Raw genomic sequence first — 23,812 nt, forward strand, 5'->3', positions numbered from 1 at the left:
TTTCGTGTGAGAACGTTTATTCATTATTATTTTATAACGTGTTTTTAATATAGCAATAGTGTGTAACGTGTCAAAGCGCTACACCATTGCGTTTTTAATCTCAGTGTGGTCCCCCTAGAATTGAAGAATAAAATGGCATGGTACGTTCCAACACGGACATCAACTGGGGAACAAATGCATTTTTATGTATTTTTTTGTGGCAGAAGTTGTAGCTAAAATGCACGCATAGGTATGGTTATGAATGAGTTAGCTATCCATGCTAGTTTTTTTTTTTTTAAAGCCGCTTTATTTTTTTAAATATATTGTGTTATCTTGCCAAAGGCTGTCATCACTTTTAATCGCTGTAGTGTGTTGTAGGCTGCTAGCGTTTGGGTAGTTTCGCTGGCTAACATTAACTGTCTATTATCAACTAGCTAGCGTCATCATGTTTAAACGTTAATAATTAGCAAGCTAGCTTGTACAACAGTGGGTGGGGGGGCTGCTAGTTACCTAGCATTTCACAATGTTATCCGAGCTTGTCCTGAAGCCAAAGCTACCAACTTTCTGGTGGTTACAAAGAAGATAGGAAAGAGGTCGAGAGCTAGTTAGACTAATTATTCTATCTATCTACAGTACTGACCGTTTGTGCACTGTTGAGCTAGCAATAGCCAGCACATGCCTCCTTGACCCTAACCTACTTACTAGATGTCTGGCTTCTATGTGTAACGTACACTTGTTCATGCCTATCCAGCCCTAATTTACCTCCAGAGATACAGGTTTATCTAAAACATTTTGGAGCAAACCTAAGTCGTACGATAACTAGAGTAATTAGCTAGCCTACTTAAATGGACAATCTTTTGCTACAATCATTTTTAGACCTTTAATTACATTTATGTAGGATACCCATTGATTATTGAATGTAACTCGTAGATGCCTCATGAGCCTAATTCAACTGTCATACCCATCAGAACCCGACAGGTAAACTTGTTTTTATTCCTTTTGTTTGCAAACACTGTATAGCTTCAATATGATTAATGCAATACGTTTGATATAGATCAGGGGTAGGTAACCATGTTCCTGGAGTACCACAGGTACCGCAGGATTTTGTCCCAACTAGGCACCACACTGAGTTAGTTACTTAGTTAATTGATCAGTTCAGTGATTGCCTAAATTCAACAGCTGGTCTTCCAGGTCAGTTAATCAAAAAACATGGAGTGCTTGTGACATTCTAGGACAAAGGTTGCCTACCCCTGTCATAGATGGTCAATACTTGCATCCATAGCTATGTCCATGCATTTGAGTGGTTTCATTTCTCAAGCCCCATCCCGCAGCAGTTTACCAAATCAGTGGCGCTGATTTGTTCAAACTGCACATTGCCCCTTTAAGACTGCAATCAATAACACTTGAGACTGAATGATCAATTGTAGTGAAATTGTGTTCTGTTGCCCTCAATTGGTGGATCCCCCTTGCTGTTAACCTTTGGAGTCCAATAGCTCAGTGGTTCTCAAACTCTGGGATAGTGCATAATCAGTTTCCCTCTTGTCATGTCAATCATTGCATACCTATTTATAACTTCTCAGAAATGTCCAGATCAACTAGCCCATGTCAGCTAATGTTTTTTAGCCCATAGATTTTGTTGTAATGTTTGAGTCATTCATATCACATGAATACACATTAGACATGACAGGGTATAGATTTGCAAGAAAATTAGCTTTAAAACAGCAACATTTTCTCTCTGCCAACAAGAGGGGTGTGAACAGTGCTTGTGCCCATAGAAATGGACGTGGGTTGTTGCCCAATGCTGGAAGCGGGGCCTGAGTGAAAAGGTTTGGGAACCTACAGCCTACATGATGTCAGTACAACAACAAGAATGATGTCCTATTATGTGATCACTGTGACAGCTGTCACCTATGACCTTTCACACATTTAAAAAGCTTCCATCTAAACAACCCCCACTGACCCACATGGGTGTTTCACCGTACCCTTCCTAGAAAAACTGGAAAAGTCTGTTTCTAGTATATCTCCCTCCTAGTCGATTTGTAGCAAGGGATCTATATGACTGGTTTTGCATTTAGGAAAGTTCTGATCTCATGATTATCTTATTGTCACTCCCTACAGTAATTTCCTCAGTGACTACCACAGAAAGACATGTTAATTCATGTTCAGGCTTTAGGCTATATGAATCCCCCTCAACGAGATAGCTTACATGCTACAGTACTGGGCTTTCTCTTGCTTGAGTGTGCATACGGAAGTATTATTTTTGGCTTTCAGTACAGATATGCCATTTCTGTATAATGAAGTTCTAATAATCTAATATCCTCTTTGTAAAAATATTTACCCCTCTTCAATGCTGATGGAGGTGGTAAAGTCAAACCAAAGAGTAAATACACCAGACATGAACATCACCAAAAATACATTTAGCATGGAGGACTCAGGTCGAGGAGCCAGCTACACAGTGCCCTGTGACGACTACGTCCATGTGGTGGAGTTTAGCCCCTTTGACAGTTGCTCAGTTGCGTCCCTCTTGGCCTATTGAGGAAGCCAATATGTGGTTGTAGGCACCTGCTGCTTCCAGGTGAGTGGTAGCCTGCCAGATTCCTCTTCCTCATGTCCTCTTTTCTAACCTCCCTTCTCAAAAGGTATCAGAAGAGAAGATCCTCCCAAGGTTCCTCTCTGAGGAGGCATGGATAGGGGACACAAGGAAATGAGCCAGTGTTTTGGTTCCATATGTGATGTAAACCACTGCTGTATGTGTGACTTGAACCACTGTTTGAGCAGGAGGAGGACATGGAGGTAGAGGGGGTTGAATTCACCACACTGCATTTTTTCCATCATGCGTTACGTATGGATTGCCTCCCATGGAGCCCTGAGTCTCGGCTGGACAAGCTGCCCCAACTCATCAGGTAGCCTACCTTAAACCTTTTAGTTCTTACAGCTGTCTTCTGTCTTTACATCAGGGTGTCTGGTCCTGGAGTGCCCTGCAGTAAGTAACACCTGATTCAGCTCATCATGGTGCAGACTGATGACGTGGTTAGTTGGTTATTTGGACCAGCCACCCCTGTGAGTTGAAGCTGCGCTTCTATTTTTCTTTCTTAATCTCTCTATGTAAAATGTATTTATAAAGTCATTTTTATATCAGCAGATGTCACAAAGGTCTTATACAGAAACCCAACCTAAAACCCCAAAGAGCGAGCAAGCAAGCAGGAGAGGGCGAGAGGGATACTTAAGACCACACAGGACTCCAATAAGACAGGAGAAAAACATCAGATAGGACAGACCCACCCTAGCCCCCTGGCAGACTGTTGCAGCATAGATATTGGGGACTGAGACGGAGGGGTCGGGAGACACTGTGGCCCTGTCCCACGATACTCCCAGACAGGGCCACCCACTTTGCCAAAGCACAGCCTCCACACCACCAGATGGATATCAACAGACCACCAACTTACTACCCTGAGACAAGGCGGGGTATAGCCCGCAAAGTTCTCCCTCACTACACGAGCCCGAGGGGGCACAAGACCAGACAGGAAGATAACATCAGTGACTCAACCCACTCAAGTCAAGTATAGCGAAACGAGCCTGGCAAGACGTGATCCACCCCTCCGACTAATGACATGGGAGTGCACTAGCAAGCCATACTCACCCCCGTAATAGGGTCAGTGGAAAGAATCCCAGTGGAGAGAGGGCAAGGGTGGTTCATCACTCCAATGCGTTGCTGTTCACCTTTGCATCCCTGGTTTCAGACTACACTCAATCATAGGACCTACTGAAGAGATGAGTATTCAGTAAAGACTGAAAGGTTGAGACCGTTTCTGCATCTCTCATATGGATCAGTAGACCATTCCATAACAATGGAGCTCCATAGGAGAAAGCTGTGCCTCCAGCTGTTTGCTTAGAAATTCTAAGAACATTGAGGCCTGTGTCTTGTGAACGTCGGGTACGTGTAGGTATGTATGGCTGGACCACCTTCTTATCCCAGAGCCATAGATTTACCTAAATATGTCTCTGGATCATCCATCTACACCAACTCTGTGTCAGTCAGTGGTATGAAACCCTCAGTAGTCTTGACCCAGCTGTATTCTTGTCTGTGGCCCACTGTAGTGGTGGAATACCAACCCAGTTATTTCAGGTGTGGTTTGATTTTTTAAAAAGGATGTTGAACGTTATTACATAGAAAGCAAGGTTTTCCTCTTAATTGGAATGGTGGATGGGAATGCTGTAATCCCGCAGGAGATGTTTCCAAGTTGCTTTAATTGAAAGGGAAAGGCAGTGATACTTCCTGACCTTTCGTGGTGAAGTCTGCAGGGCCCTGGGGGCTGGCGTGTGACGTGCGCACGTGTTATTGCACTGATGGCTCCCCCTCTCAAGTTTCGTCCCTCCCCTAGTTTTGCACGTAGTTATGCCTTCCAGGAAAAGCAGTGTTCTCAAGGGCGTGCCTGAGGCAGGGGCCGGCAAGGGTGCTAGGAGGAGGGGGTAGGGGGCTTAGGCTGGGAGGCTCCCAGATTCTACCACGCCAGCCATGTGAGGTCCAGTCAGCAACCTCTAGGTAGATTCTGGGGAACTGTCAGGAACACTTCCCCAGCATCAGCTCAGGGCCAAAACAGACCCAGTCATTAGTCAACCCTGTGACATTGACAAGTCTTTGAAGATTGTCTCATGAAGAAATATTCTCCCACTTGGCACCTGTTCTTTCATTGATAATAGCCCTGCAGTGTAGGCTAAATCTAGATAGCTAGTTCATATTGCAAGACTGTGAAGTATGTATTGAATTAGAGGTTTGATGATAAGTCTTTGGCAATGCCTAGAAATTTAGTTGAAAGAAGGGTGAAATGCCCTCCACAATTCACTGACTACTAGGCTATGTATCAGTTGTTGGTATATTCACCTGTACCAGTTGCTTGGGGGAATATTCTGGCTGTGTATCGTGACATTATGCCAAATCCGTCTGTTCCTGCGACTGCAAATGTGTCTGTTTTTCTTGAAATATGTGTGTTTTGCTTGCGATATGTGTGTTTTTCTTGTCATAAGTGAGTTAGTGTAATTGTGTAAGTAATTGCAGGCGCTGGTATATACTACGACTGATTAGAGGCAAAGTCATCTCCCAGGTGTTAGAAATGCTCAGATGGCGTGAGGAATCTTTGTTTTTCTCCATGTTTATCTTCGCAATTAGAATCTCCCTGGCAGTGTTTCCATTGATCCATGTCCAAGTCTTTACCACACACACATCCAAAGGTGTCAGCCCGGACTGCAGTGCAGTCAGACGCATAGATATGTACGTGTGCCCGAGTGCATGTACGCGTGTCTTATAGTAGGATGGGCTCTGTTTTGATGTTCTCTTTCTTTGTTTATGTTTTTCTCTCTCTCTCTGTCTTTCCCACCAGATTCTGCACTGCTGCAGCAGACAGAAAAGTGAGGCTGTTGACTTCTGATCTTCAGAATCAACATGAAGTCAAGGTAGAGTACTGGAGCCCCTGCCCTCACGACTAGATCCCACTGTCCCACTGCAACTACTGCACCTGTCAGTTCAGTTGGCATCTGGTTTCTTTAAAACAAACCGTTTGTATATAGCACACTGACAGTAGGCACTTAGTGAATGGCTTTTATATTAGCCTAATCAAGAACCCAGCGCACACAAGGAGCCAGGGAACTGTCATACAGTCTATGGGAGGCTCGCACCAAATGCAGCGTTTTGTTAATTGTATCTTCTGTGGCGATGTATGGGTGGTTGTCTAGGTGATGGAGGGTCACACCAGCTACATCAACCACTTAGTGTTTGAACCCACGGAGGGGAAACAAATGGCTTCGGTCAGCGATGACCATACATGCAGGTCAGTCCGAACCTCCTCCCGGTCTCATTCAGCAAGAATAATATGAGTGTGTGAGTGTGTCTTCCCCCAGCTCTTGGATCTGTGTTCTGTTCTCTGTTAATGGTGCAGAACGTCCTGACTGTGTTTCCAAAATGAAACCCAATGCTTAGCACAACACACCCCGGTGTTGCCGTGCGTAAGCACACAGCCGCTTCTCCAGCTTTTTAAAGTAATTGGTTAAATATGGAAATCCAATTAGCTGCGGTACTGGTGGAGGTTGTTCCCCTCCTTAGGGTTGACTCTTAACAAGGTCCCCCAATGTGGCCTATCAATCAGTAGCTAGGTAGTGGAGCAAGGAAGGAAAGAGTGTGCCGTTAGCCAAAGGGGTAACCTGGGCACAGGAGGTTGGTGGTACTTTAATTTGGGAGAGATCGGGCTCATGGTAATGACTTGAGCAGAATCAGTGGAATGGTATCAAATCCATGGTTTCCAGGTGTTTGCTATTCCATTAGTTCCGTTCCGGCTATTGTTATGAGCCGTTCTCCCCTCAGCAGCCTCCACTGAACCTGAGGGGACCTCCTGTTACCTTAGTAACTAGGGTTGTTGCTAGGGTCTAGACAGGGCGAAAGCCTGGCCCAAATCCTACTCCCTCTTTGCTCCTTCCCACACAATGTGAGCTCTTATTGTTTGACCAGTGATTGATGGGGGAGAACGTTTAATCAAGTTAGCAACTTAGAAATGAATGACTGGCCCCTACTTTTCTCTCCGCTAGAGCCTGAAAGAGCACGTCCCTCATATCCATCTTTAAACCCAAAGCTCCCTGGATGAGAAACACACCTGAAACATCTGCTTCTATTCATAAACTCATAATTTCAGGAGCCTGAAGCTCGCGGTTACACTTCCAGTCATCAAATACAGGCCATGGTTGAATTATCTCCTCAATCTCCTTCCGCCCTGCTTAAATGCTCTAAAGTGTTGGTTAGGATGAGGGCTGTGGGGAGAGAGAGGCCTCCGCTAGGGCTGGTGATGAAGCTCTGCTACTGCGAGAAACATCAGCTCACAGTTCTCCCTCAGCCTCCCTCTATAATGGTCTGGCCAGAGAAAACAGGGGTACGCTCTCTCGGCTCCATCTGCAGAAAGATTTAGATTCTGTCACGTTGAGAAAATATGGGACGCAGGAGAAAGAGTGGGGTGGAACTAGGGAAAGATCAAGTTAACAGGAGAGGGGCCTTCCAGGCAGCCCACACAAACTGAGACCCCTGATAGGGTGAGAGAAAAGAACAGTGGACCGGCTTCTCTACTTGCGTGCGTGTTCATACACTTGGCAAGTTGTCCTACCATAACTCTGCTTTGTTCTTTGTCAGCCCTGTCCTTTCCTGCGTGGGAACTCTACTCCAGCCGGAGAGGCCACCTGTAGCAGCTAGAAGGAGGTCACAGCCTCCCACTGAGGTCAGAGTGTCTGCCAGAGGTCCCAACCTCTCTGGGCTCGGCTCCCATTGTGTCTCATAGCTTCCAGTCGGATTTGCAGTAGGTATGTTTCTGTTGTGTGAGATGGATTCCTCACTTCAGCCAGCTCTGGTTTCGTGTTGACATGGATCAGCAGAATACAGCTTACTCAAGGGGCTTGAACAGAGACACCTGCTGCAACTATTTGATGTGCGAGATCTACTCTGTGTGTCATCCTTTTGGGAAGTATTTCTGAGGCGTTATCACAACAGTTTGAGCCTTTCTCCCCCCTCTAGCCTGTCAGTCAAGCTATCTGTCAGTTAGTATGTCCATGTCCACTCTACAACATCCCAGTCTTTCATCTCCTTGTTTCTCCTTTTCTTCTCATGTTCTCAAGCTTTTTTTGCTCCGTGCTATGGGATCCCATCATCAACTCTAGCGAGAGGAGCAAACCGATCCAATAAAAATGACTAATGGCCGAGATAATTATTTCAACAGTCCAAATGTCTGCTAAAGAACATGTTATTGTTCAAGACACTTGAGCAGGTCTGGTCAAGATGGATGTTGGTGTGGTTTTGAGGAGAGGAGGACGGCGTGCTGTGCTCCTCTGCCTGGACTCCCCTGTGAGGCTCTGAGGTGTGATTACTGTTTGTCTTTCTCAACCCTCGTTCTGCCGAGAGTCGCCAAGGTTATTTACCCTGCGCACTCTCATAATTTAGTTCACACGGTGCACACTACGTTTCCCATTTCCTCCGCTCATTTGGAAACCGTTGACCGAAATTAAAAGGTGTGGCTGCTGTTGTCTCACTCACATCTACACACAGACTTCAAATGCAGTCTCGCCTTTCAACTTTATTGTACATGAAGCCCAGTGTTAATGCTTGATGTCACGTCAGCTGTAGTGTTATGCAATTACACAGCGCTTTGTCAGTGGTGGTCTCCGTCTTGTTTCTTGCCCCCTTTCACCTTGTTCAGCAAGGATTACATTGAAACATTTTTTAAAATAAGAATCTTTCCCCATTTGAAGGGCAAAGTGGTGGACCACAACTTGGCCGGATGCGGCGTAGCGTGCGATTGAACTCTGCTTGGCGAGTGGTCTGAGAAGAGAGGGTTTATGCTTGTTTGTCTGCTGTGGTCTGAGGTTTCCAACCTCGCTCATGCTCTATGGAGGAGGGTCTGCACCGCACTCTACACAGGGCCATTCTGACTTCTGTGTTGTGTCAAGAAGCAAAAGCTCTCATGGAGAAATGTTTTATCCCCTGCAGGGAAGACACAGGAAAAGTTGTGTTTGTTTAATGAGGTCTTCATCTGGGATGGGGCAAAATCATATCCTCTCCGCCGCGACTCTGCAGACATCTCTCCAACATGTTTGACATTTAGACAGGCTTTGGGTCTTTATTAGATGTCTTCTGCATGACCTCATCAGTCAACGCATTCACATCGGTCCCAACCATACAGTCCTTTAAAAAACATTTTTTAACCACTTGCAAGTTTATTCCTCCCTGGTTCAGGGGAATGTTCTGTTAGATACGAGGCCTTGTGTTCGCTGAGGAGGGCTCTCAAATGTGGCTGAAGAGTAGATCCTGGTCTCGGGAGCAGCCTGTCCTCTCCAAGTGATTTATTACATCCGGGCGCACGTTTGCCTTGTCCTCTGCCTTCTCGCTCGTCAGTGCAGGGCCCCGACCGCCTGTCTTCACAGCTCAAGGGGGAGATTACAACCAAGATCCCTTTTTCCCTGAAAGAAGGGCAGTACTAGTGAGGCTCTGTGTGCGCATCTCTTGGACAACTGACAGAAGTTAGATAAATTACACACAGGCATTACGTGCTTTCATAAAAACACTGGCATCACTACAGGCCTGGTGTGTGCTGCTCACTCATTAGAGTACATTCCCGAAGAGAGTCTCACAGACGCCTGGGGAAAGATGGGTTTGGATGGAAGCTTGTAACTTTTTTGACATGGATCCTGTGAGACAAAAACAGCCAGCCAGCCAGCCAGCCATGATGTCTTTGTTGTTTTTCATATTTTTAGCTGCCATTAGCGTGTGTAATCCTTTGTTTTGTGTGCTGTCAGCACCAAGGCGTCTGCCTGCGCTGTGCTGCGCGTCATCTCCTCTCCCCACACAGGGGGTGGCTGGACTCCGGAAGCTATTTTTAGCTTTGCCGCGCGTCCCACTCCAGCACAGCTAATTGAGTGCTTATTAATTTTGTTTTTTGGACTTGATAATTTCTCATTTTTGACAGGACCTGTTTTATCTGAAGCTTCGGACCGGGTTGTTTTTTTGAATCGCAGACTTCCTGTCTGAGGTTGTTTTCTAAACGGGTAGTTGAGGACAGGAGAATAATTTTCTTACAGTCCTTAAACGGTTCATTTCCCCTGAGCACACCCCCTCTCCCTTTCATGCCAGATGGCCTCTCAGTAACAGTGCATTCCAGTTTCATAATGAGTTTAAATAATTAGTGAGAGTGAAAAGTTCTAGTGTGGGAGTGAAAAGTTCTAGTGTGGGAGTGAAAAGTTCTAGTGTGGGAGTGAAAAGTTCTAGTGTGGGAGTGAAAAGATCTAGTGTGGGAGTGAAAAGATCTCGCCATACTAAACCTTGATCCTCTGTACAGCTGATGGTGGCCGAGAAGAAGGGACGATCCGCTTCTATGACCTGGTTACCCAGCAAGCCATTCTTTCTCTGGATTGCGGCCAGTCGCCACTCATGTCGGCTGACTGGTGCCTCGCCAACACCATCAAGGTGGGCGCGGTGACGGGAAGTGACTGGGTCATCTGTGATATTACCCGCTCCAGGTGAGTGGCAGGACAGATGCTTGTGACCGACTGGGTTTGAAACCGGGTCTCTAGCACGCCAAAATACTTTGTTAGCCCCAAGAGCTAACACAAGTCTTAATGTCTCAGACAAGGTTACCCATCACCTCAGTTAAATACTGTGTAACACTACTGTATGAAAGCATGGGTTTTGTTTGTAGTTACCCACAAGAGAAGAGGCCTGCCCATGTAGAACGAGCAGGAAACCTCAGATAACTGCTTTGTCCATGCTTCCAAGGTCATTTCTATCTGGTATCATTGGGATGTCCCTCCCACATTGAAATTGAAATGTTAAATGGTTATGGTTAGGGTAGAGGGTAGGGTTTAGGGTAGGAATGTCCCAAGGATCCTGAATGGTTCCAATTACTCTGACCTTCAGAGTATTGTGATGCATGTTGTGGTTGTCCGGCTGATACCGCTGCTGCCGACGACGTCCATGTTAATGCTGTGGTAATGGTGATGACACCCGTGGTTACAGTAATTGCCATGGTCTTCCAGGTGTTCTCGGGTCTCCACAACAGGATGTCCAGGCAAGATCAGCAGTCAGTTACTAGTGCATCACCTGGGTCACCCGCAGGTCAGTGAGTTGTGTGTTTGGCTGTTTGCATTTACACAGTGTGTCAGTTTCTGAGTAATAAAAGTGTGGGAATAATGTTCAGTAAGAGTGTTGGAAGTAAGGATAACATAACGTGCTTCCTGGACCTGGTTTCTTATGTTTATATGGTGGTGTTGTTGCAGCCAGTGATGATTGGATCAGCCACGGTGGGGGCAGGTCTAAACTGGCAGAGGTCCCTCCCACTCTGTGTCATTGGCGGTGACCGAAAGCTCTCTTTTTGGATGACAGAAATGTAATGCAGTCACTTCCTATGGAGGTATTAGAGGTAATGCAAATGTACATTGAAACTGTTTGACATGAGGTGTGGTCGGATATTTATATTTATCATTTTTCAATAAAGTATTTAATTTTCCATGTTTTTGTTTGCTTTGCGTTCTGAATTTAAAGTTTAGACACATCCTGGACTTTTGATGTTTATTTTAGAGTTCGACAACTGACCACCCAGACAAACAGACACACTGTCATACCCAGACAAACAGAAAGGTGGAACTTGGCTTCTGTGAAAAGCGGGGCTGGTTCTTTCTTTCTCAGAAGTTTTGTATCAGTGCTAGTTTGTTATGATGTTCTGCCAAGCGCCTCAGGGTGAGCTGCAGGTCACAGGAATGTGTGCGCTCAATGCTGCCAGCACTCTACTGCCAGCACTCTACTGGTCAACATCACAATCCCTCTACAGGTGCTCACTCTCTGTAAAACAGACACACACTCACCCACACACATAATCGCTGTCTCTCTCTCACACACACACACAGCTGTCCCCACCCCTGTAGGTCCTATTTCACCTGCAGAGTGAGGCCTGGCAAGGGGAAGGCCTAATGCAGGCATCCTGCTCCTTCTATTGGGTTATCCCTGAGATTTAGACAGATTAAGGGCAGGAAACTAAAGAGAGAGGAAAAAGGTTTTGTAAGAAAAGTGCAGGAAACTGGAAGTATAGGTCTTTTCAGGTCAGATACTACTGGCTGGCAGAGGGGATGAGTGATTAGTCTCCAGAGAAGAGGGAGAACGAAGCGAAAGAGAAAGAACACGAGAGCCACAAATCTCATCGTCCTAGTGGGTGGGGACGATCAGTGATGCTGAGATGGAGCATGGGAGACATCGCACCATACGCCAACAGACGCAGAGTACTCCATTAGAAACAAGGGCTCATTGTATCTTATTGGATGGCCCATGTACGAGAATAGCACTTACTTACTGCATTAGAACTTCAAGAGGGCACGCATTCAATTTGATCATGAATCATTTTTAGTGACAGCTAATCACTTGTTTCCACAGATGGATGTTTTTTAGTCCGAGGGCCCAGCCCTTTGGATGGAGTTGTGTGTGTGTGTGTGTCTACAGGGAGTAACACAGAACAGTTTATTTTACTCCATTAATGTATGTGTAAGGGGTGAAACAGTAGGTTTTATTGTGCACTGGTGTTGCTGCACGACAGAGTAAGGCAGGTATAGGGGAGGTGAGACCTCCACTCTTTCAATCCCGCTAGACAGGCCTGTATGTTTCTTGGAGCGTACGCACTAACCACTATCCACAATCATAACATGCTACCGCTCTCCTGGTCGACTCTTTGTTTGAACAAGTCCAATGTGGTCGGTGCCGTACGTTTGCAGTGTTGGACACAAGTGGTGCTGGAATGGCTACGTGAAACACAGAGAAATCAATGTCGGCGAGCAAGACGCCGCAACCTCTATGCACACACCGCTGAACATTTTCCAAAGGCTATAATATCCTCATAGGGTGAATTAGAATTGCAAAGTGCAAGGAGATTTTTGTGAGAAATGTGAGTCATGAATCTCTCAATCAATAGTGTCTTCCAGAATCAAAGTGACTCAAGACCACCACCTTGTGGTCTGAGCTCCAACCTCTGTTACTTGTCTCTCTAGACCAGGGATGGGCAACTCCAGTCATCGGGGGCCAGAACGAGGTCCCACTTTTCTCCATCCCTAGAAAACACAGGTGATTAAACTAATTGCGTTCTAAACTGAAAATCACAATTAGTTTATTATTGGAGCCAGGTGTGTTGGCTGGGGCAAAAGTGACACCAATCAGGTCCCCGATGACTGGAGTTACCCATCCCTGTTCTGGACAGACAGCTTGCCTCCCACAATGTACCAATGATCCATCTTAACACGTCTGGAAACGAAAGGGGGGATACAAAGTCAGTTGTACAACTGAATGCATTCAACTGAAATGTGTCTTCTGCATTTAACCCAACCCCTCTGATTCAGAGAGGTATGGTATGTATACAATGTAAGTTTGGCATAGAGGAAAGGGTGGCGTTGGTACCTCCACATTTTTAAGTCACTGCCTTATACGCTTCTTGCCCTATCTTAACATCCCCTGGACACATAGTAGCTGGTAAGACGGAGATCACAGAGGTTATTTTTAATGAGGGCATTTTTGCTAGTGGCTAGTTTGCATCAACTACCTTCACTAAAACCACAGCAAAAGTTTTGCCTGCAAATGTTGTTTTTGATGTGTCTGCCTTGTGATTTGTTGGGAGTTGTCTGTCTGAAGAGGACCCTCCCGGAACAACCAAGAGAATTGCCATTAATCCCAGACCTAGTACTGTTGCTGCCCTAGATCTTGGATTTCGGTGACTGCTTTGTTACCTTCTTTGACATACCATGTCATTTTTGGCAAGTTAAATCAAGTGTAAACTGAGTTTGAAGCTTTTAGTATTAAAGTATCCATATTAGGTCATTCTCATGACCCCTAACCTCTTATTATTCTTTTGTTTGAACAAGGAGATCCTTGGTTTGAAGTTGAACAGTAGAATAACCATGACGGAGCTATTTCTCATAGGCCAGGAAGGCTTTCCTGGTTAGTAGGCCGACTTGGCTTCCAGCTTAATCTCCAGTTGTAATGTAATAACGAACGCAGAGAGGAATCAAAGAGAGATCAGACAGGTGTGAACTCTCCACCTCTCTCTTTGTAATCCCCTCCACCACTTCAGACAAGATGAGGCCTTCCGCTAATTCCGCCCCAACCCACATATATGAAGCCAGGGGCTCAAGAAAAAGAGAACAAATGCTAATAATGAGCAGTATTAGAGGAGAGAAAACAAAGGAAGAGATTAGAGGTTTTCTTTGAGGTAAAAAAAAAATACTTTCCTTTAATCTCCTGGGGATTTTCTTAGGTCTACATGATGTAAAACCAGCCTGAAGTGGAAATGTGTTGATCTGGATGAGGGCAGTTGAGAGAAAAGGCTGCAAAGCATTACAATACAGACTAAATGTGACTACGATAAATCATTAGAGCACTCGGTACAGTGGGTTACACAAAATGTCAATTGGATCATTTTGGTCATCGTTTAATTTCAAGTGTAATCATTGGATTTAGCAGCATTTTTTTGTTTATGAATGCGAAAGACAGTCTTCTTCTGTGCTTCATCTATGTCTTCAGGGAGGACTCTGTGAATCCAATGACCCATCATTTTGAGTCTGGGGAGGCTAGCGTGCCAAGGTAACGATGGTCCATGACATTAGGAAACACTTAAGTTCTGAAGGCAGGATGATACTGTACATCATTGGGGGAATTGTGGTTAGTATGTGAGGCACGATAACCACTATTGGTTCCAAGCAAAATTATCTTATCGTCATGGCAACCCCTTTTGTGTTTGGGGGCCTCAGCAGATTTGGATCTCAGTGGTCGTTTTTATCTGGGGAGGGGGGTTGGATTCGAGCTGTGCTGGATGTAAGCTGAGATACGCAAAATTATTAAGTGTCCGAATTTGGGGTAAGGATGTGGATGTGTGCACCGCTGCACTCAAATCGAGCGGTATAGTAGATCAATCTTTGGCTCTGTGCACCATTTTCTCTCCACCAGAGAGGTTGAGTTTCTCTGTGAGTAAGGTGAACCATGTTTGATTTACACTGGAATAATTGAACAGGAAGGCCTCCCACTCTAGGTGGTCGGAGGCTTTCACAGCCACTGTGTACTTCATGGTGTTTTAGAGTCTGAGTAGATCTATGAACCGATTTGCGTTCTGGCTTGAAACATGAATATGGGTGAACTCTGCTGCAGACACATTGTCACTGATACAGAAACAAGGCCTCTATCACCTGTTGAACCCACAGGCAGAGAGAGGAGATGGAGAGAGTTTATCATGCCCATTGTGAAGCCCTACTGACCGTGTAGTGTTACACTGTGATGTCTGTGTGTCCAGCTTCAGATCCACTGGGCCTCAGTGCTGGCTCTGACAGTAGCCAGCTGAGGAAACATAATATTTCAATCATTCATAATTAGCTCCTTCCCTTTACTAAATAACACGTGAAGACAAATGGGTTCCAATAATTTTCTAAATGGAAACAGTTGGTATGGAATGGGAGGCAGTGGCACATGGGCTTATATTGTAGTACTCCCACCCTCTTTTGACGTTCATGTTCCCTCTCTCTTTCTCGCTAGCTCTCTCAAACGCAAATACACAGACTTCGGATACTTTCTTGTCTCTTTCCTTGATCTCTTTCCTTGATCTCCCTCCATTGTCACTATATTACACATGCATTCTAAAGTTTTTCTCTATATAATCTCTCTACTTAGGTAAACATTCTCTGAAATATTTACCCTATACATTTCCTACCCCCATGTGTGTCTCTTTTTCATGCCCTTTGTGATTGGACTGAAAAAATGTAAATATTTATTACTTTGTACATTCTCCTCACAATACATGTATAACATGACTGTACATATCAATACATACACCCAACAAGGAAATATTAATTCATCTAGCAAAGAAATAGAAATTGTGTTTTTCAGTTGAATAAATATATACACAGCATTTCACATCCATCCATTTAAAGGCAAAATCTAGTTTAGTCTCTAAAAAAAATACCATAATAAGAATGCAAGTATTAGCCCAGCAGGATTGAAGAGCTGTATATTCAACTGATTGTCTTAAATGGAACTACTGTATTTTGAGCATTGATTGCCCTCAGCCCAGTTTCTCTAGGGCACTGTGGAGTATCTTCAGGTCGTCTCTCATCTGGCCTAGGGCATGCTGGATCTTACTGGGCTGGTCTAGAACCTCCAGGCTGCAGGTGAATGGGTCGTACCGGACAGAGAAGGGCCGTTTGATGGACGACGAGTACTGCCTGCAGGTAGAACAATGAGGTTTCAAAACATTGGGTCCATATTTGCGAATAAGCAACCATTTCATTTTAAACAGTTTCTCTGGCACCAAATGCGTATCAGCCAATTCAAATCTGCGATTTACTTGCATGTGACAGAAAGCTAAATTCAAAATAAAATAACATTTTATTTGTCACATGTGTGGAATACAACAGGTGTAAACCTTACATTGAAATGCTTACTTACAAACCCTTAACCAACAATGCCGTTTTAAGAAAATACCCCCCAAAAAGTAAGAGCTAAGAATAACAAATAATTAAAGAGCAGCAGTAAATAACAATAGCGGGGATATATACAGGGGGTACCGGTACAATGTGCCGGGGGGGCAATGCAAATAGTCTGGGTAGCCATTTGACTTGATGTTCAGGAGTCTTATGGCTTGGGTGTAGAAGCTGTTTGAAGCCTCTTGGAACTAGACTTGGTGCTCCGGTACCGCTTGCCGTGCAGTAGCAGAGAGAACAGTCTATGACTAGGGTGGTTGCAGTCTTTGACCATTTTTAGGGCCTCCCTCTGACACCACCTGGTAGAGGTCCAGGCAGTGATGCAACCAGTCAGGATGCTCTACTTGGTGCAGCTGTAGAACTTTTTGAGGATCTGAGGATCCATGCCAAATCCTTTCAGTCTCCTGAGGGGGAATAGGTTTTGTCATGGCCTCTTCACGACTGTCTTGGTGAGCTTGGATCATGTTAGTTTGTTGGTGATGTGGACGCCAAGGTACTTGAAGCTCTCAACCTGCTCCACTACAGCCCTGTCGATGAGAATGGAGGCATGCTCTGTCTTCCTTTTCCTGTAGTCCACAATCATCTCCTTTTGTCTTGATCGCATTGAGGGATAGGCTGTTGTCCTTGCACCACAGATCTCTGACCCCCTCCCTATAGGCCGTCTCGTCGTTGTCCATGATCAGGCCTACCGCTGTTGTCATCAGCAAACTTAATGATGGTGTTGGAGTGGTGTTGATGTGAGCCATGACTAGCCTTTCAAAGCATTTCATGGCTACAGATGTAAGTGCTACAGGTTGGTAGTCATTTAGGCAGGTTACCTTAGTGTTCTAGGGCACAGGGACTATGGAGGTCTGCTTGAAACATGTAGGTATGACAGAATTGGTCAGGGAGAGGTTGAAAATGTCAGTGAAGAGACTTTCCAGTTGGTCAGCGCATGCTCAGAGGACACGTCCTGGTAATCCATCTGGCCCTGCGGCCTTATGAATGTTGACCTATTTAAAGGACTTCCTCACATCGACTGCGCAGAGCGTGATCACACAGTCATGCGGAACAGCTGATGCTCTCATGCATGTTTGTGTTACTTGCCTCGAAGCGAGCATAGAAGTTATTTAGCTCATCTGGTAGGCTGGTGTCACTGGACAGCTCTCGGCTGTGCTTCCCTTTGTAGTCTGTAATAGTCTGCAAGCCCTGCCACATCGGAGCCGGTGTAGTACAATTCGATCTTAGTCCTGTATTTATGCTTTGCTTGTTTGATGGTTCGTCGGAGGGCATAGTGGGATTTCTTATAAGCTTTTTTATAGACCGAGTCACTGGTGCTTCCTGCTTTAATTTTTGCTTGTAAGCAGGAATCAGGATAGAATTATGGTCAGATTTGTCAAATGGAGGGCGAGGGAGAGCTTTGTACGTGTCTCTGTGTGTGGAGTAAAGGGGGTCTAGAGTTTTCTTCCCCTCTGGTTGCACATCGAGCATGCTGATAGAAATTAGGTAAAACTGACTTAAGTTTCCCTGCATCAAAGTCCCCGGCCACTAGGACCGCCACCTCTGGATGAGCGTTTTCCTGTTTGCATATGGAGGTACACAGCTCATTGAGTGCCAGCATTGGTCTGTGGTGGTATGTAGACCGCTACGAAAAATACAGATAAACTCTAGGTAGATAGTGTGGTCTACAGCTTATCGTGACATACTCTACCTCAGGCGAGCAAAACCTTGAGACTTCTTTAGATATCGTGCACCAGCTGTTGTTTACAAATATGTATAGGCCCCCGCCCCGTGTCTTACCAGACACTACTGTTCTGTCCTGCCGATAGTGTATAACCTGCCAGCTGTATGTTATTAATGTTGTCATTCAGCCACGACTGAGGTGAAACATAAGATATTGCAGTTTTTAATGTCCCGATGGTGCTTTCAGTACGACACATTTATTTTCCAACAATTGAATGTTAGCTAACAGTACTGATGACAAAGGCAGATTAGCCTCTCGTCGCCTGATCCTCACAAGGCACCCCGATCTCTTTACGCAAAATCTCAGTTTCTTTCTCCAGCAAATTATGGGGATGAGGGCCTGTTTGAGTGTTTGGAGTATCCTTTTGGAATATCCTTCCCGTACGACTCATTAAAGAAAAATTATTTGTCCAATTTGAGGTGCGTAATCACTGTTCTGTAGTCCAGAGCTCTTTTCAGTCATAAGAGACGGTAGCAGCAACATTATGTACAAAATAAGTTACAAACAATGGGAAAAACAAACAAAATAGCATGGTTGATTAAGAGCCAATAAAACTGCGCCATCACAATTGTAGCTGGTCTCATCAGATAACATGGAACACATTATCCCTATGCTAACCTCAACAAATGGCACTTATTATATCCTGGCACAAATTCTTCATCAGTGTATCAAAGATCTTAAACTTTATATCCACCAACCAACTGCATTTCTTAAAAGAGGTCAACCCTGGCCAAAATAGGGATATTTTAAACCTAAAGGAAGAGAGAGGCCCAACTCTGCGGAAAATCTGTCTCCCTTCAGCAGGTGACATTTTTTTCCATTGTTTCATCCACCCAAGCAAGGAGTTTTTGTATGGAAGTCAATGAGTGTCGAATTTGGTCAACAACAAAAAAAGTAGCTTATTTGCTACTGGGGTTTATTTGATCAAATAGAAGAAGTTCCGTAACGCTTAAGTTATGAGTGTACTGATATACAGTGGGGCAAAAAAGTATTTAGTCAGCCACCAATTGTGAGAGAGGCCTGTAATTTTCATCATAGGTACACTTCAACTATGACAGAAAATCACATTGTAGGATTTTTAATGAATTTATTTGCAAATTATGGTGGAAAATAAGTATTTGGTCAATAACAAAAGTTTCTCAATACTTTGTTATATACCCTTTGTTGGCAATGACAGAGGTCAAACGTTTTCTGTAAGTCTTCACAAGGTTTTCACACACTGTTGCTGGTATTTTGGCCCATTCCTCCATGCAGATCTCCTCTAGAGCAGTGATGTTTTGGGGCTGTTGCTGGGCAACACGGACTTTCAACTCCCTCCAAAGATTTTCTATGTTTAACTTCCTGATTGATGTCTTGATGTTGCTTCAATATATCCACATAATTTTCCTCCTCATGATGCCATCTCTTTTGTGAAGTGCACCAGTCCCTCCTGCAGCAAAGCACCCCCACAACATGATGCTGCCACTCCCGTGCTTTATGGTTGGGATAGTGTTATCCGGCTTGCAAGCCTCCCCCTTTCCCTCCAAACATAACACTGGTCATTATGGCCAAACATTTCTAATTTTGTTTCATCAGACCAGAGGTAATTTCTCCAAAAAGTACAATCTTTGTCCCCATGTGCAGTTGCAAACCATAGTCTGACTTTTTGTAGTGGTTTTGGAGCAGTGACTTCTTCCTTGCCTTGCTGAGCAGCCTTTCAGGTTATGTGGTTATAGAATTTGTTTTACTGTGAATATAGACACTTTTGTACCTGTTTCCTCCAGCATCTTCACAAGGTCCTTTGCTGTTGTTCTGGGATTGATTTGCACTTTTCGCACCAAAGTACGTTCATCTCTAGGACACAGAACGCGTCTCCTTCCTGAGCCGTATGACGGCTGCGTGGTGAAGTCGGAAGTTTACATACACTTAGGTTAGAGTCATTAAAACTCTTTTTTTCAACCACTCCACAAATTTCTTGTTAACAAACTATAGTTTTGGCAAGTCGGTTAGGACATCTACTTTTTTTTACAGACAAATTATTTCACTTATAATTCACTGTATCACAATTCCAGTGGGTCAGAAGTTTACATACACTAAGTTGACTGTGCCTCAAAACAGATTGGAAAAATCCTGAAAATTATTTCATGGCTTTAGAAGCTTCTGATAGGCTATTTGACATCATTTGAGTCAATTGGAGGTGTACCTGTGGATGTAATTCAAAGCCTACCTTCAAACTCAGTGCCTCTTTGCTTGACATCATGGGGAAATAAAAATAAACCCCCACAAGTCTGGTACATCCTTGGGAGCAATTTCCAAACGCCTAAAGGTGCCACGTTCATCTGTGCAAACAAAAGTACGCAAATATAAACACCATGGGACCAACTGTAGATTAGTAGTACATCCTCCCCCAATTTAGACGGGGCTTAAACTCTTATGGGTTAAATTGAAATGTTCGCAAGTATGGACTCCGAGTGTCTCCTCACGTCATCTCATCTCTCTCATAATGATGTGTTCGCTAACACACCTGACTCCAATAATCAACTAACCATGATCTTCAGTTCAGAATGCAATTTGACTCAGCTGTTTGTGCTTGGGATGGGGTAAAAGTGTGACACCAGTCCGGCCCCCGAGGACTGAAGTTGCCCATCCCTGCTCTGCTCTATGTCCATCCATACTCTGCTCATTCAGATTACCTTAACATATTACAAAACATAATATACTAATTACGAGTAACTCCTAAACAGCTGCCTTCAATCTGATTTGCTTCTGTGTCCTCCGATCCCCTGAGGTTCCCACTGGCTCCTCTCCAAAACCCCTGCAGCCCCGTGTCCAGGAGCGACAAGATCAACTCAAACCCAAGGTATACGCCACATGTTACACATTTCCTGTGACGTACGGAAGTGCTCACATATAGACATACACCACTTGTATGCATTGATGTACCTCATCTTAATCTTGGCATCCTCAAAGCTGTCTGAGACAAAGTAGACAGGTTGGAAAGTCTGGTCCTGGTAAGGCTGGATTGCTGTCTCCTCTGGGTTGAATGGCTTGTACTCAGGTTTGTTAGAGAGAGCATACTGAAAGGTGGAAATAAGTGATTAGTTATTGTTTTAGACTCCTTCAGAAATGATTAGCGGCATGTTATATAAAAACAGAGATAATAAATGAGGAATTAGTCCCCTCTATCAGTACAATTCTACAGAGTACCAATGTAAAATACTACTCACAATGAGTTCTCCATATGAGGACAGGAGGCCCGCAGACCAGACTTTCCAACCTGTCTACTTAGTCTCAGAATGCCTTCACAGTTCCATTCTGCTTACACAGTCCAAACTCCACCGTGAACCAGTACAACTGTCGGAGGAATGACAACAAGTGATGAAGAAATGATAAGGCTCCATTTCACACATTAGTCAAATTATCAGATTGGTCAGTATTTTATATTTCCACTAGATGGAAGCAAAGGTCCATTATTTGTAGTCCAACACCCAACCTTAATGCAGTACCTAATGTTTTATATCTGATTGGTAACTGCTTATTTTTAAATGAAAGCTCAAAGGTCAGCTCTTACGGTTGAGAGTCTCAATATCCTCGTCTGACGCTCCCAGTGAGGCAAGGCCAATTTCCTGCAAGTGACAAACAATTGTAAGTGTTGCGCACTGATAGGACAATTGATGTATTATTATAATGGATGTATTATTATAATTGATGTATTATTACTCCCAAGCATCATATGAACCATAATATAAGTCTAAATGTTTTTACCTGGGAAAACTGGGCAAATTCTTTGTCTGCAAGCATAGGAATATGGCCGAGTAACTCGTGACAGCAATCTCTGAGAGGAAGCACAACAAGTGAATACATGAACCACATGAATATGTCCATTGATTAGACTGAATATCATGATACACATGAATCATACATATGTTATTATTTATGATCAGTTCAGTAAACGTATTTTTATGACACACATTATTTCCAGTGATTCTACTATGTCAATGACACCATTTGACGTACGGCTCCGGGGAGTGCATGGGGTGCGGAGGCGTGGCGGATGTACTGGGTACACTGGAACACTCTGAAGGCCAGGCTAGCTAGGAAGTCTCTGGCGGAGAGTAGCCCTGCCACCGGATACAGCTGGAAGCCTGTCTCCTCTGGACAAACAAGAACACAGCGCAAGGTACCACTGTCAGAGACATATTCACAGCATGGATGCTGATGTTCATACATGGTGTTTCTGCAATACGAGAACAATCCCTAATCGTGTTATTACTGTTGCAAGCAATCTACATGAAAATAAAGAGGCACAATCAATCTATAAGGTGCGCACTGCGCACCGTCATTGACCAGGATTAGTCATTCAATGGAAAGTTGTGGGCATGCTGGATTAGTCTCTGTCCATGTTTATTCTATTCCTTGAAGCTGGGCATAGTGCTGCTATTGCTCTGTCCCTCAGGCAGAGATAGGCTGCTGGGCCTCACCTCTGAGGAAGGCAGAAACCTCCCGGAGCTGAGGGATACTGTCCTCTCCGTAGCCACACTCTCTCTCCAGCTGCTGCAGCCCACCCAGGAACTGTCTGCACACCAGGTCAGGGTAGATGGTCCTCAGGGTCCGGTACACCTCTCTCCTGTTAAATGACAGCAGCAGCAGAGTCATTAGAACACTGTCATTCCAACTCCACAGGTATATTGACTGTAGATTATTATCATTATGGAAGAAGTCTAGTATTACGGTATGATGTCCATCTCCAGTATACTATACATCAGCTGTTGTTCTCACCATGTGGCCACCTCCTCTTGTGTGTACTCCATTCTGGGTAATGGTTCCCCCCTTGTGGAACAGAGATGGATGAATCAATACATTAGTCATTCCTTTACGAATGCATTTCTACAATGGCATGCCTTTGTTCCAATGATGCAGTGCTGGCACCTAAGAGCGACTGACTACTTGGGAATATCCTTTTTTGAAATGTGAAAATGATGGTATCAATTTACTGTTTGTAATTCGCTGCAAGTTCAGCGATGAAGCACCTTCTTTTTCTGTATTCTGGATCACTGAATCCCTGTAAAAGGAATCATAACATTTAGTTAGCCATGACATTTTTAGTTTGTAATCCTTTTTGATAGTTGAGTATTATTGCTAACAATTCAATGAATTATACAAGTATTGTATCAATGCCATATAAATAGCAGCCTAGCTATATTGCTAAGGTAAACATATACACTAACTGGATGATCCTGGTCCATATCTGGGTCATATTTCGTTATCAACAGGTTGCATTTATCCAGATCTCTGATCTTTCTGGGGAACCAGGGACCTAAAACAAGGAAACAGGAAAATATGTCAGAGCATAATTATTTCACACAATTTAAATGATGAGTTATTTTATTCTAAACGATAATGAATCAAATTAAAATAAGAAAAACGTTACTATTATTAGAAACGTATGATTATTGTTTCATTCAAATGTTATTATAACCCTTTTCCTCTGGGGTGGTGCGTACGTCGTCCGCGACTCTCTTGAGTGAGTTGATGAAGATGTCTGTGTCCGTGATGTGCACTTCACACCTCATAAAGAACTCCAGATCATCACAGCCACTGTTCTTAGACTTCCTCCCTGGTCGGCTCTCAATATGCAGAAGCTTGGCTTCAAACGTCTGAATGCATGGTAAAGACATATCATATTTAAGCAAACACATTTATATTTTATCAACTTGATTCGATGCGGTAGACCTGATTTATTGAAGCTCCATCTGCAACTCATATCTAATGATGAACATGTTTTCCTTACCTCAAATACTTTGCCAGTTTTAAAGAACCCTGCATTCTTCTCATGGCTGAGTGAGAAAAGAATGTTCAGTGTCACGGTTCCTTCCTTTTCCTCAAACACAACGTTTTCACCGTCCCGCGATGGGTCAGGGGACGATGAACAGCTGGCGCGCTCTTTCCGGGCATCTTCGATCAGACTTCGCTTTCTGCAGACGAACGGAATATTTTGCACCACACTCTCCGTCTTCGTTGAACTTCTGGCGATTTGTCGTAGACTGTATTAAAAATAATATTGCAGAGTTGCTATGATTTGTTTGGTCGAATAGTCTATATAGGCCTATT

General features: G+C 44.2%; 2 protein-coding genes across 7 annotated transcripts; one reads left to right on the plus strand and one right to left on the minus strand.

Annotated features, from left to right (window-relative positions):
* The first annotated feature begins 182 nt into the window (after positions 1-182).
* LOC112217008 (nucleoporin Nup37-like) lies at positions 183-11,010 on the plus strand. 6 transcript variants are annotated; one of them, XM_042300343.1, is made up of 7 exons: positions 183-957; positions 2,937-3,923; positions 5,358-5,430; positions 5,710-5,804; positions 9,840-10,020; positions 10,537-10,615; positions 10,777-11,010. In XM_042300343.1, the coding sequence occupies exons 4-7, from the start codon at positions 5,789-5,791 to the stop codon at positions 10,888-10,890; spliced, it is 390 nt and encodes a 129-aa protein (XP_042156277.1). In that variant the 5' UTR covers positions 183-957; positions 2,937-3,923; positions 5,358-5,430; positions 5,710-5,788; the 3' UTR covers positions 10,891-11,010. The 6 variants fall into 6 exon arrangements, 3 of the variants coding, with proteins under 3 accessions (XP_042156277.1, XP_042156278.1, XP_042156276.1); XR_006079228.1 differs by lacking the exons at positions 183-957; positions 2,937-3,923 and adding an exon at positions 1,660-2,882 and having other exon boundaries at positions 7,148-10,020; XM_042300344.1 differs by lacking the exon at positions 183-957 and having other exon boundaries at positions 2,889-3,923.
* An 8,953-nt stretch (positions 11,011-19,963) lies between these two features.
* LOC112217009 (tyrosine 3-monooxygenase-like) lies at positions 19,964-22,512 on the minus strand. Its single transcript, XM_042299983.1, is given in 8 exon segments — positions 19,964-20,778; positions 20,929-21,055; positions 21,273-21,327; positions 21,467-21,536; positions 21,719-21,741; positions 21,743-21,855; positions 22,183-22,328; positions 22,481-22,512. Coding segments are annotated over 7 exon segments (474 nt in total). The 3' UTR covers positions 19,964-20,778; positions 20,929-21,020.
* Positions 22,513-23,812: the final 1,300 nt, after the last annotated feature.

This window comes from Oncorhynchus tshawytscha, linkage group LG17 (assembly GCF_018296145.1).
Source record: "Oncorhynchus tshawytscha isolate Ot180627B linkage group LG17, Otsh_v2.0, whole genome shotgun sequence".
NCBI classification, from domain to species: domain Eukaryota; kingdom Metazoa; phylum Chordata; class Actinopteri; order Salmoniformes; family Salmonidae; genus Oncorhynchus; species Oncorhynchus tshawytscha.